Source organism: Anneissia japonica, unplaced genomic scaffold, assembly GCF_011630105.1.
Source record: "Anneissia japonica isolate Jap-2015-1 unplaced genomic scaffold, ASM1163010v1 scaffold287854_len485379_cov200, whole genome shotgun sequence".
Classification (NCBI taxonomy): domain Eukaryota; kingdom Metazoa; phylum Echinodermata; class Crinoidea; order Comatulida; family Comatulidae; genus Anneissia; species Anneissia japonica.
In genome coordinates, this window is record NW_022732005.1 from 340,844 (window position 1) to 354,322 (window position 13,479).

The 13,479-nt window shown below is 35.5% G+C and overlaps 1 protein-coding gene and 1 long non-coding RNA gene across 2 annotated transcripts; both read right to left on the bottom strand.

Moving 5' to 3' along the window:
• Window positions 1-698: 698 nt before the first annotated feature.
• LOC117115539 lies at window positions 699-1,953 on the bottom strand. The gene is made up of 2 exons (XR_004446569.1): window positions 1,823-1,953; window positions 699-1,376 (listed from the first exon to the last, which is right to left on the bottom strand). It is a non-coding gene; the product is annotated as an uncharacterized LOC117115539 (long non-coding RNA).
• Window positions 1,954-2,309: 356 nt separating this feature from the next.
• Window positions 2,310-13,137, bottom strand: LOC117115530. Its single transcript, XM_033259370.1, has 6 exons — window positions 12,998-13,137; window positions 8,967-9,266; window positions 7,244-7,866; window positions 6,986-7,039; window positions 6,271-6,369; window positions 2,310-2,440 (listed from the first exon to the last, which is right to left on the bottom strand). Exons 2-6 carry the CDS (start codon window positions 9,191-9,193, stop codon window positions 2,310-2,312), a joined length of 1,134 nt encoding a protein of 377 aa, XP_033115261.1. The 5' UTR covers window positions 9,194-9,266; window positions 12,998-13,137.
• Window positions 13,138-13,479: the final 342 nt, after the last annotated feature.

The window sequence follows — 13,479 nt, forward strand, 5'->3', positions numbered from 1 at the left end:
ATATTTAAATCCTGTTAGTAAATCATAAACTGCCTGCCTTGGATCCTGTATCCACTGCATCACACTGCCTTAAGAATTGTGAGTTGAGTACTGATAGAAAAAGATGTTGATGTTATGACCAGATAAAAGCACCTTGACATGCATATGTAGATTAATAAAATTTGTGTCTGAATTTAAATTATTGTATATTAGAAACAATCATTAAATACTAGTGGCCTTTTAAGAGGGTTGTGTGGCTTCAGACAGCAGGTGACTTATGTTCTGTGGGGTTCCAATACCGGACATTCTCCAAGCGGCATGGTGGCGTTCAGACACGACCTTTTCCTCCTTCTCCTTGGAGTTCTTGCCTCCCAGGCTTCAGTTGCTGAGGCAGTTCTTCAGCCGTCACGTATGTACCTTTTTTGTGATTGATGTCGCCCTCCACCGGTTGCCGGTGCTTATCTGGCATTTATTGGTTTATCCAGGTAAATATTCACGAAATAGACTAAACAAATCAGTAGTGATGTTAGTCTATGAGTGAGATACTTATCTGGATAAACGCCCTCTCTCCTTCCTCGCCGAAATCTGTTATAGTCTCGAAGTCAAAAAGGATATTGTTCATTCACGCAGGGCGTATATAGGTGAGCTAGGACGAGTCCATTATTTTTCTTTTATGCTCGAGAGGTAAGTTTCAAAGGAGATCATAATAAAACTACTAAAGAGTACAATGTTAACTTGGCTTTATTCAAGTAAATTTAAAAACCTGATTTAAAATTTAACTATTATTTAGTATAAACATAATTAAAATACAGTAAAGTACGGTATATCTTCTAAAATATTATTTGTATTTCCTTTATATAGAAAAATAAGTATTCTTTCAAGTTTTACTGTACTCAACGAAATCTGAAAAAATTTAAAATAAACAAATTAACTGTAAACATTACTTGAGTGCTTCCACACCAATAGAATTATGAAATTATAATATATTTAATTATGTAATATTTATGTAATATAGCAATTTACTGTAAATTGCTAGTTTCTATCATCCATACTTAAATTTTAATATTCATTTAAATCTGGAAAATATTTTCAATAAACCGATTATTATTTATACACAATTCTAGTATTTTTACACATTCTGTAATAGAACAGCCTATGGCTAAGATATATTTAGAAATATATAAATGTTTATAGAAAATTTAATAAAAATTATTGTATTTATATCAAAATTACTATTTTAAGGCACCACTTTTGGTAGAAAGATCATTAGTTTCGTAAAGATATTTACAGCAAGTAGTTGTAAATGGGAAGTCTGTTGAGCATCTTATTTTATCCGTACATTCTCCTTAAAGTCCATTATTTACAGTATGGTGGCGCTATGCATGGCATTTCTCCATCTGTAACCAAAGGAAATCAATCTGCTATAACTTGTGAAAATAATTAATATTGTATGTACAAAGCCCTGGCTAAATTATCAAATTTTTTTTGACAAAAAAGCATTTTATTTCAGTGTTGTGCCTTTTACGGTACATTAAGTAATTGGAACTAAAAGACTAAAATACCATTAAACCTTGAATAGAAACCCTAAGAACTAAATCAGTAACGTCAGTATCAATATTATTTTATTGTACTCTCATGGTTAAAATTTTAAAAATATTAAGCAGAATTTCAAATTTCATAGTTGAATAATGTTGTGTAGTAGCAATTTCAAAATATACAGCATTTAATTTGAAAAGAAGTCCATCTCAAAAAGAGGCACCTATCAAAAAGAAGCCCATCCAAGGCTCCTAAAGAGGCTTCTATTTGAGGTTTACATTAACATTTAAGTAAAATATAGACTTACTTTTCAGTTGCAACTTTGCTTTCTGTCCTAAACATTCGAATTTGTCGTCCTTGATGAAATAACTGTAGAACTAGTCCAGCTTCAACCCCATCATAGTACTGTAAAGAAAAGTGGATAAATGTAAAAGCAAATACATTTCTCCCTCTAATCAGACAGCGATCTTATTAATTTGTGTGTGATATACCATAGATGACAAAGAAAATTTAAGGAAATTACGTCTAGATGGCCGGAAATGACACTATAGTAAAATTCATAATCATTACATCACCATTACATAGTCAAAATGAAATTAAACACATTTCCCATGATTTTTTTATCAGGGATGTACTTAATATCCAGGACAACTTAGGCCTAACTATATATTCGCCATAATTCAACTCGATTCGCTCCACTATCCCACCTCCCCGTCGGGGCCTTTAGCCCCTTCGTCGGGCAGTCCTGGCGCCATCACTGCTATGAAATAACAATTGGACAATGCGGGGTGTAATTAGTTGTTCGTGAAAGTGTAGCCACTAGCAAAGCCAAGATCTCTGTTAAGTCCCTTAATGTGTGGCTTATACGGAGGATCCGTCGTAACTACTCTGTGCAAAGTCTCCTTAGTTGATTTGTAGTCACTGCCTATGATAATGAAACGAAACTTTGAAAGTGAATACCTGGATGAATTAAAATGGTCACTTACTGGAAATCCCTTATTTTTATCTCTAATTGAGTCTGTATCTTAGTTTAGTGCCAGTCTCTCCAATATAATTACGCATGTTACATTTATTGCAATAAATCATATAAATCACATTGGAGTGGTCAGAATCTAATCTGGGAGTACGTATATTGCAATCGGTCCCAAGTACAATGAATAAACTGTCTGTAGTGGTGATAACGGTGCGAAGTTGGCATTTAGGTTTCAAACATGGTGTGTTGACATACTCGTGGGTGGGTGAAGGTAATTTAGATGAAATCAAAATTAGGTGGCTGTCGTCTAGCAACGATGGGTGGATTGCAAAAAAAGGGGTTCAATTTTGGAATCCTGTTTTAGAGCATTATAATTGTTCTTAAGTGTATGAGCTAGAGATTGAATTTTAGGGCCATCTAAAAGAAACAGTATCCTAGAAATAGCACTGCAAATCACTGCGTGACCTTAATGATGGCTTAACTACGATTTAATTAAAGATATAGGATAATAGCAATTTAAAAAATGCGATGTCATTTAGACACTTGCTTATGACAATCTAAATGGCTAATAGAAATACATTTAATGCGGAGGCATTGGCTAAATACATAGAGCGCTTAGGGCTCATGAAAACTACGGAAATCCAAATAATGGTGATTGCCTGTCGGCTTGCGATTGATGATCGTATAATTAGAGAATTTTTTCATGAAGACCAAATTTCATAAAACTTATACATATATATATATATATACATATATATATATACATATATATATATATACATATATTATTGTTCCTAAGGATTGGAAACTCGCAAAAACAACACCTATCTATTAAAGGCAGTGGATGTAAGCAGACAATGACTAACTATAGACCCATCTCCATGGTGTGCCATATTAAAAAAATTGTTGAAAGAGAAATACAAAATCAATTGGTTAATTTATCTAAGCGAAAATGATCTCATAAGTGTAGACCAATATGCCTTCAGAAAATATCACTCCACCATCACTTGCCTTCATCGAGTTAGAGATGAATGGATGGAAACTTTGAATGACCATGATTGGTAATGAAACAATTGATGAGGTAAAAACATCCGTTATTAGGACTTCAAATTAATGAAAACCTTACCTGGAATGACCATATTCGAAAATTAAATAAAACTATTGGGTACAAAATTAACATCCTAAATAAATTGGCAGAAACACTAAATGAATCTCTTCTAAATATTCTTTATAGAAGTACAATACAACCCTGTATGGACTATGCAATCTCAGTGTGGGGAACTACGTCTAACAAAAACAAAAACATTCTATTAAGGCTACAAAAACGATCTGCTAGAATAGTTAAAAATAATTTTTATTTTATAAATTTTCGTGGAATTGATCTTATTAAGCAAAATAATTGGAAACTTTTTGATGAACGTAGAGATTACGCCCTTGCATGTTTAATGTACAAACTGTCTCTTATACACATCTAGATGTGTATAAGAGACAGGTATATAGTAAATAACGAGTCAAACGGTATCAGATATATGCCACAACATCTTCAAATTAATTATATATATATATATATATATATATATATATATAATGCTAAAATGCTGTCCAACTACGCAATTGAGTGTGAGGAATTAGTTGCTAAATTGGATTTAAATTCCCAGCAAACCCTCAATGATACTCCTATTTAAGGCGTCTCTGCACAGACAGCAAAAGTGGCAACTTGTTCACACTCGCAGATTCCTCTTCTTTCAAGCAGTTGTGTAATGCCTATTTGTCCTACTGCGGCGGTCCGCAGGACCCCCAGCCCCTAGGGGTCCCGAAACCCCATGGTCCAAAATCCAGCACCCTCACCCGAAAGGGCTTGGTTTATACTGTACTTAACAACATAGGCATTTTTCGTTTTGACTACGCGGCCAGTCTACTACGAACTAATGGACCGTGACGGCAACGCCAAGACACTGTTCGTGTACTACACCAAGAGCTGTTTTCGTTTTTTTAAGGCAACTACGACGACGCAGCACACGTACATAGGCCTACGGAGGGGAGTTAGTCGAACATGGTTTTATTACCAGAGAACAATGTTCCTTTGTTTTATATTTGAAAAAGGAAATGTGAAAAAAAAACTTTAGTCAAAAATACTGTATACAAAATAAAAAGTTTCCAGAAAACACTGAGTGATGTTTCACTGTTGGCTAGGATCTACCTGGCTAGGCCTAGCCTAGCCTAGGTGTCAAAAGAGTCGTTAACCGGGAGAAGAGGGGTGTCAGGCCTGCTCAGGCAATTTGCCAATGCAACGATGATGTACAAATAAATAACAATTTTAAACAGAGGTATATATTTATATAGCAAGCCTTGATCCACGATATCAACGGCGGATGCCCTAGCTAGCGGCGGATAATGTGTTTTCTCTTACCCAAAATCACCCTGACAAGGCTAGGCTAGCCTAAGCCTAAGGCCCTTTTTTAATAGATCCCCTGATTTACCTAATTTTATGGTGACTATTCATTCCTCATTTATTGCATGTGTATAAATAGGCCTTCATAAAACATTTAATTACTCACTTGTTTTAATAATTAATTCATTATTAAACGAACAATGCTCGCGATCGCGGATGCGATGAAAATTGCAACCCCCAACAAAAAAGTCACCAGCAGTTTGCCAAACAATCCGGTGATCTGATTGGTCAATATTAGGGTAGTTGCCACCACGCCAAATTCAGAAATTGGGGTTGTCGCGGAAGCTGTCACAACGCCGATTTAGCCAGTAAGGGTTGTGAGCATGCGCAGATGTCCGTTACGTTCTATTAGTTCGTAGTAGACTGGCCGCGTAGTCAAAACGAAAAATGCCTAATGTGTCTCTGACATCAACTGTACACCATATTATATCCAGTGGCGAATTAAAGGGGTCCCTAAATTTTTAAGTTTTAAGTCTGTGAGTTACATTTCCAGGCATTTAGAGGTGAACCCCCTCTATTAAAATTTCCTGGATCCGCCACTGATACCATATCATTTATTTCGTCGTTTAAAAACATTTAGAATAGTGGTGGCACCAGAAGTTCCCCGACGGGGGAGTGGCCGAAGTCTCTGACGAGAAGAAAGGGGGTGTGGTCGGACGCCGCTCAAAAATATTCCGAAAGTAGTCAAGGGGTGGTGAAGCCCCCGAAAAGTTTTACAATTTAGGGATTTCAAAGGCTTATTTATTCGATTTTACAGTCTGCTACACATATAATTTTTTTTTCACCCCGATGATTTGTAGTTTTCTAAGAGAGCTGCCTTACACCCCCCACCCCCGACAGCCTTATTACTGCACCTCTCAAAATTTTCATCAATCACTGCCTAAATATTTGTACTCGGGAACTACTTTAATCTGTTCACCATCAATATTAAGTGGTTCATGGTCTGACCTATTTTTCTTCCTAAAATTATTGATAAGTTCACATGTTTTTTTTAAGTTGAATACGTAGGGCCTATATTATATACATATTATATCTGTCTCTTATACACATCTAGATGTGTATAAGAGACAGTATTACCAGAGAACAATATTCTATATATAATATTATATACATATATATATTATATACATATATATTATATACGCATACATATATACATAGTATATATATATACATATATATACATATACATATATAACAAGGGTGGATTTAGGGGGTCGCCCGGCCCGGCCCCGCCACTCCATACCCCCCACACTTTGGGAGGGGAAAAAAGAAAGAATAGTGTTGTTTCGATCGGCCCAACTTTCGGCACCCCTTTTGGACATCTTACCTGTTTTTGTTCCCATTGTGGCACCAATTCTGATTAATTCCTTTCCTCTAGACGCATATTTTTCGACGTTTTTTTTCTCTTCCTTAATCAACTTTGTTACTTTTTTTGAAAAAAAAAAAATAATAATTATTATTTCTTTTTTAGCATCTCATCAACATTAGTAACAGGGAAAGAGGCAATTTCAGTAGTCTGGATCTAGCTATTACTAGACACAAAATAAAAGACCTTATACCACTTGTGAAAAATAGTTCTACCACAATCGCCAAAGGCTATGGCTTATACTAAAGAACTGGTCTACTTGCCTGTCAAAATTACTCGCGTCAAAATTACTTACAGTCTTCCCCGCCCCCCAGCCCCTAGGGGTCCCGAAACCCCATGGTCCAAAATCCAGCACCCTCACCCGAAAGGGCTTTGTTTATACTGTACTTAACAGCATAATGTGTCTCTGACATCGACTGTACACCATATTATATCTCCATACCTCCACACAGTCTGTTTGCTCACTCCGCTCGCAAACTTAACGCTCACCTCACTCACTTATTAGAGGCCCCCAATATTAGTGAGCGCCACAAACTCCGTGACACCACTGTACACAATCACCACATTAATAAAACACTATTACAATACAGTATATAGGAAACAAATGTAAATACAAATACACTGATGATGGGATATAGTATTGTCAAAATATTAATATTTTGGAATTACGTTTTACCTTTTACAAATGACTTGGCGTACCCGAGCACTTCTTCGACAGAATCTCCTATTACTGATAAGAAGTAAATAATAGTAGGCCTATAGTGTTATGGATGATAATGAAAGGTTATGTGATAAGCCTATACAATTATTAAGACAATATGAAATAAACTATGTAGAAAGGGGAACAAGCTATTTTCATATTAATTCCCTTTCCAGACATACAATACTCTATTATTATTTGTATGTTAGACAGAAGTTGTTATTGGAAGCTTACCAATAGTTAATTCCACTCTGTCCTTGTGTAGCTGTTTAAAACGCATTAAGACGTCGCCGAACATTTTAGCTGTCTCCAAATGGATCTTTGTTTTTTCCTTGTATTCATCCAGCAGATTTATTAAATCGTCAGTGGTCCTCGCTTGATTTTTTAAAGATTCTTCAGATTTTGCTTCGGCTCTTTTCATCAATTCATCTACAACAACTGATGCCCCAATATTTGTTGCTCCTCCTACTAAACCGAAAGCAGATCCAGCTAATGCAATAGCTCCTTCAAAAAAAAGGCCACCAGGGATTAATGCTGCTACCACCGTTACTCCTACAGCCACTGCAGCTCCTGCGATGGACACTGAAGAACCGACTACTTTGGCAATGTTAGTATTTCTTCTGTCATTGGCCATCTCATCTGCAATATCTCTCAATCTCTGTATTGTATCTATCCTTGCTTTTTCCCACTTGTTGTAAACTTCTTCCAGATCATCCTTATATGTTGCATCCTTCAAAAGCTCTCTTATGTAACGTCCTGCAATCCTCTCTTTCTCAGACTCGTCCATTTCTCGGATGATTAACATTTTAATAATGGGCAGAAACGGAATGCACTTTTTAAATTTACCAAAACACATCCTATAAATTGAAATGTTACAAAACATCTGAAATAAGACTCCAAAAAAGATATATACATACTCCAAGTATCGAAATGCACGCCATCGTGTCGGGATTCAATATTTCGACATTAATTATGTCATCATCCACGATGGCGTGCATTTCGATATTTGGAGCATGTATTATACTATCTTATCTGAGATTATTCAGTGGACCTTTCGGTTTTTGGAAAGGTTTACACACTTTAGTCAGAAGTTTGAAGACTGAAATTCTATTCAGACTACATTATGTTACACTATGTAATTGGTGGTAATCCAAAACTGATGACTCTCGATCGCATTCAACGAGCGCATTCAGACCAACAAAAAACACTTTACATTCCAGGGCGTGCGCCTCCGGTGGCTAGGCCTACCGTACCCATTTGAACAAGCCCCCCCCCCCTCTTGAATAAGCACCCCTCTAATGTGAAAATTGTCTTAAGCGCCCCTATTGAATAAGCCCCCTCGATTTCTAAATATATTCAAACATAGAGTACAGTACATCACCAACTTCTAACTTTTGCTTTTCCTCGGCTGTCCAACTTTTCTGTTTATTGTCGAAAGATTGAAAATAAATAAATAAATAAACTTCATTTTCTGCATCAAATATTCGCATCTATCTCAGCATTGTCGGTCGGTCAATCTATCTATCCATCTGTCGGTCTATCAGTCTCCAATAGTTTAACATGGTTTTCAGTTTTGATACATTATTAGAATCCCGTTCTTGTTTTATTTTTTTTTGTATTTAGAACTACAGTATTTAATATCTAAAAATTAAATTGTGGAATTCGTTGTGATTGGATTCCGTGGTATTCGGGAGTAATAAAGATTGTAGCACTCAATCGCAACTGGTAACAATTGCGATGTCGATTACTTATCGACTACTATTGGTAAACTTTCACTCACGAATTTGACTTTGCGATTGGGTGCGATTGAGTGTCGCAATTGCTACAACCGATCGCAATGCGATGCTCTACTCTACATGACATTACTCTACACATGGAGGTATCTATTTTTATACCTCCATGCTCTACATAACATAGGAATCTTATAGGCCTATATGATATATAGAAGTTTTCTTACTTGCAAGTTGATTGGTCGTCGTCACTAATTACAAAGTCAACCAAGGTTACCGTGGTCATTGCAATTGTATAGGCTTTTGTAGGAATCGTATCAGGATTCTCTAACCAGTTTCTGACTTTCTCCACCTCGTCTTCATTGCCACATGTTGCAACAAGTTCAAGGATTAACTCTGATATATTGTGCTTCCAGAGGCTGATCCCAGTTTGAATTTTTACTTGTCCTGGCATGTTTGATGCCCCTGTGTATTTACTGTACCGTAGTTGGGTAATATTCTTGTCGGTCAACTCAATGATCGTATTGCTTCAAAAAGAGAATTTATTCTTCTAAATATACTAAGTCTACATAATTTCACTTCACTGATATATTATTTATTATAACCGCATTTATCTCTTTCATCAGCTATTATACAATCAGTTATTTGTCAAGAAAACAATTCCATTCAAATACTTTTTGTTTATGATTAGTAATCATACTGTAGTAGAGTATTGGTCTTGCTTCCAATATGTTGTACTTGTTATATTTATATCTCTATTGTATATGATTTGTGAAAATTGTCTGGTGCTAGTTTGTATAAGTATATTTTCATTTTATATATTAATGTATGTAATGTATGTTTTCGCATCTTCGAAAACGAGTATCGTTTTCAGTTTTCAATTGACTATGACAATAAATGATTCTTATTCCGATTTCTGATGTACTTTATTTTCAAAAAATACAGTAGATACTTCCAAGAAAAATTAAATTAAATTTCAATTAGCTGGTGAGGAAGCTTCCACAGCAAACGTCAGCTGCTTTTTCAGGTGCCTACAGGTGCTCTCCCAGGCTCCCGAATATATTTTATCCGGGTATTTGCATCCTCTCTAATAAAAATGTACAGAAATGTTGTAGTATGAAAATTAATTTAGGCATCTACAGATGCCATATCATATATTTTTTACCTTAGTACCAGCCACAGGGCTTCTATTTTTGCAACAAATATATTTAAAATTAAGACTTTTTTCAAGTCTGAATGTCATGTAACATCCAGGGTTGATAAACCCGTATATTTTTTAAAGTCTCCAGGTGCTCGCCTTCACTCTGATAAAGATTTTTATCAACAGAAATATTTAAGTATCGTTAGATGAGGATGCATATGTTTATAAGTTTTTAGGGTGGTCCAGATAGCCAAATAAGATAAGAGTTCGATAAATGGTAATTTATTTTTTAATTTAAGAAAAGAAAACTAGTGTACTCCCCTTTTTAGATCAAAGGACAGACCCTGTCTCTTATACACATCTATGTTGCTGCTATTAATAATATCTACTTCAAAAACCGCTTACACAATAGTCAACAAAAATAGGTCCGCCCTTTTACTGGGTCCACCCTTAAATTCCACTACACAATTTGAAAATCCTCCTACGACATTGGGCGTATTCAACTGGTCCTTTTCTGAGGAGCTCGGAGTGTGCTCGTTAAAAAACAGCGAGGAGTTCGAGCCGCTCTTGTCAGGAGTTCGTACAGCTAGTGCGACGAGTCGAATACGACATGTGCATTTTGAGTAGAAAGAGCTGCTCAAAACAGACTAGTCGAATACGCCTATTGATTGATTGATTGATTGATTGCATGTTTGCTCTTGTGGGAGAGGTGTAAATATTACGTATCTATTTAGACGCTAGGCTACCGTCTATAAAACTATAATTCTTTGGTACAATTGTCTATAACAATGTTATTGTTATTGTTGGGAATTTTATTTACCGCCGGTTTATTCCAAAACTAAAATTTCTGATCCGAAATCAAAAGTACTTACAAAATACTTTGAATACAGTGACATGTACATAACTGTAACTGTTCCGAGTATGCGTGTATGGTAAACATCGCCAGGGACGGTACAATTTCCGTGAGAACAATAGAACACGTTATGAGTCAAGACAGTCAAAATAGGCCTACTGTAGTGATTGGGAAGTCAGTCATGTCCAGATTGCTCCAAAATTGAAAGTACAGTACTTACAAAATACTTTTAACACACAACTAAAAATATTTCGAGTAGGCCTATGATATACTGTAGGCAGTTTCACTTATTGGCTCATTCATTTTAAAAACCAAAATAATATACGTATGCCAAAGACTTGGTTATGAGCCATGCCTGTCGAATGATATGTGATTGGGATTCCACAATAGCCTGGTAGAACTACAATGTTGTCTAAAAGGGTATGTTTTTGCATCTTCAAAAATGAGTATTGTTTTCAGTTTTCAATTGACTATGACAATTAATATGATTCTTATTCCGATTTCTGATGTACTTTATTTTCAAAAATAAAGTAGATACTTCAAAGAAAAATAAAATGAAATTTCAATTAGCTGGTGAGGAAGCTTCCACAGCAAACGTCAGCTGCTTTTTCAGGTGCCTACAGGTGCTCTCCCAGGCTCCCGAATATTTTATCCAGGTATTTGCATCCTCTCTAATAAAAATGTACAGAAATGTTGAGGTATGAAAATGAATGCCATATCATATAGTTTTTAACTTAGTACCAGCCATGGGGGCTTCTATTTTTGCAACAAATATATTTAAAATTAAGACCTTTTTTCAAGTCTGAATATGTCATGTAACACCCAGGGTGGTTAAACCCGTATATTTTTTTATGACTCCAAGTGCTTGCCTTCACTCTGATAAAGATTTTTATAAACAGAATTATTTAAGTATCGGTAGATGAGGATGCATATGTTTATAAGATTTTAGTGTGGTCCAGCTAGCCAGATAAGATAAGAATTCGATCAATGGTAATTTATTTTTTGATTTAGGAAAAGAAAACTAGTGTACCACTTTTTAAATCAAAGGAGTGGCGTCCCAATGGGGATGCTTGGCCCGACAGACGTTCCCCATCCAAGCCCCTCCCCCAGTACTACTATTAATATCTATTTGAAAAACCGCTTACACAATAGTCAACAAAAATACGCGTCAAAGTAGGTCCGCTCTTTTATTGGGTCCACACTTAATTAAGTTCCCCTACACAGTTAAAAAATCATCGCTACGGCATTGATTGCATGTTTGCTCTTGGTAGAGGTGTAAATGTTACATATCTACTTAGACGGCAACCTAGGCTACCGTCTATAATTCCTTAATACAACAGTGGTGGCGAAAGGAGGGGGAGGGGGATGGGGATATTAGCCCTCCCCCCCCCCCACCCGTCGGGGAAGACGAGTAATTTTTGTCGGGGAATAAACAAATAAAAACAATATTTACATGTAATGTCCTTTTAGCCACCACATTGTTTTCATTAAATAAATAATGACAATTAGTATTTAATAAATGTCAATTTCGTTATTGCGGTTTCCAAAGTTTGACCATAGTAGAATTTAGGCGGGGTTTTGTTGCAATATGATTCAACACATCTATTTCCCTTGTTTAATATGAAATCTAACAGTTATTTTTCTAGTCAATTTTATGTAAATTGTTTATATTTTTATATCTACCAATGTGTAATTTTGTATAAATCATAATCCAATTGTCACTTCTTGTGCTTTTTTTTATATCTTATTATGTAAATAGAATTTTAATGTTTGATCTAATGAATATTATCTTATTTCTAGTTTTATAGGTCTCAACTTCATTTTAATGTTCTCAATTTTGTAATCTTTTTGTGCTTTTTTGGTTTTTCGGTTTTGTATTACCGAGTTTTAATGTATTCTCATGTAATTCAGCGTTAATGCTGCCATTTGAGATTGAATAAAATATTATTATTATTATTATTATTATTATTATTATTATTATTATTATTATTATTATTATTATTATTATATTAAACTATTTGTGTTATTTTTAAGAATGAGGATTTGAAAATAAATGATTAGTTACATTGCATACGCTTTGGTCGATTCGCTCTACTAGCCCCCCTCCCCCGTTGGGGCTTTATCCCCTCCGTCGGGCAGGTCCTGACGCCACCACTGTAGTACAAATGTCTATAACAATGTTATTTTTATTGTTGGGGAATTTTATCTAATGCCGTTTATTCTAACTCAAAATTCTGATCCAAAATCAAAAGTACAGTACTTACAAAACACTTTAAATGAAGTACACACAACTGGAAATATTTCGAGTAGGCACTATGACACGTTGTATGCAGTTTCACGTATTAGCTCTTTCATTTTAAAAACCAAAGAACATATATGTATGACAAAGACTTGGTTATGAGCCACGCCAGTCGAATAATGAATGATACATGACTGGGATTCCCTAAATACAGTAGCCTGGTGGGAACTACAATTTTGTCTAGAAGGGTTGCTCCAAAATTAAAAGAGACCTAGAACGGTTGCTGTACTCAAAAAATACTTTGAATACATTACAAAACTGTGTAGGGCCAAAATCACCAAGGCAGGGAAACGGTACAAAAACCCGAAGGATATAATTATATATTGTATGTTTTTTAAGTTCCCAGGGCTGGCGAAGCGATTCATGACCCTTCTAGGCAAAATGGTATCTCCCAGCAGGTTTAATTTACAGTACCGTACTCGCGCGAATAAGCGCCCCGTTTGAATA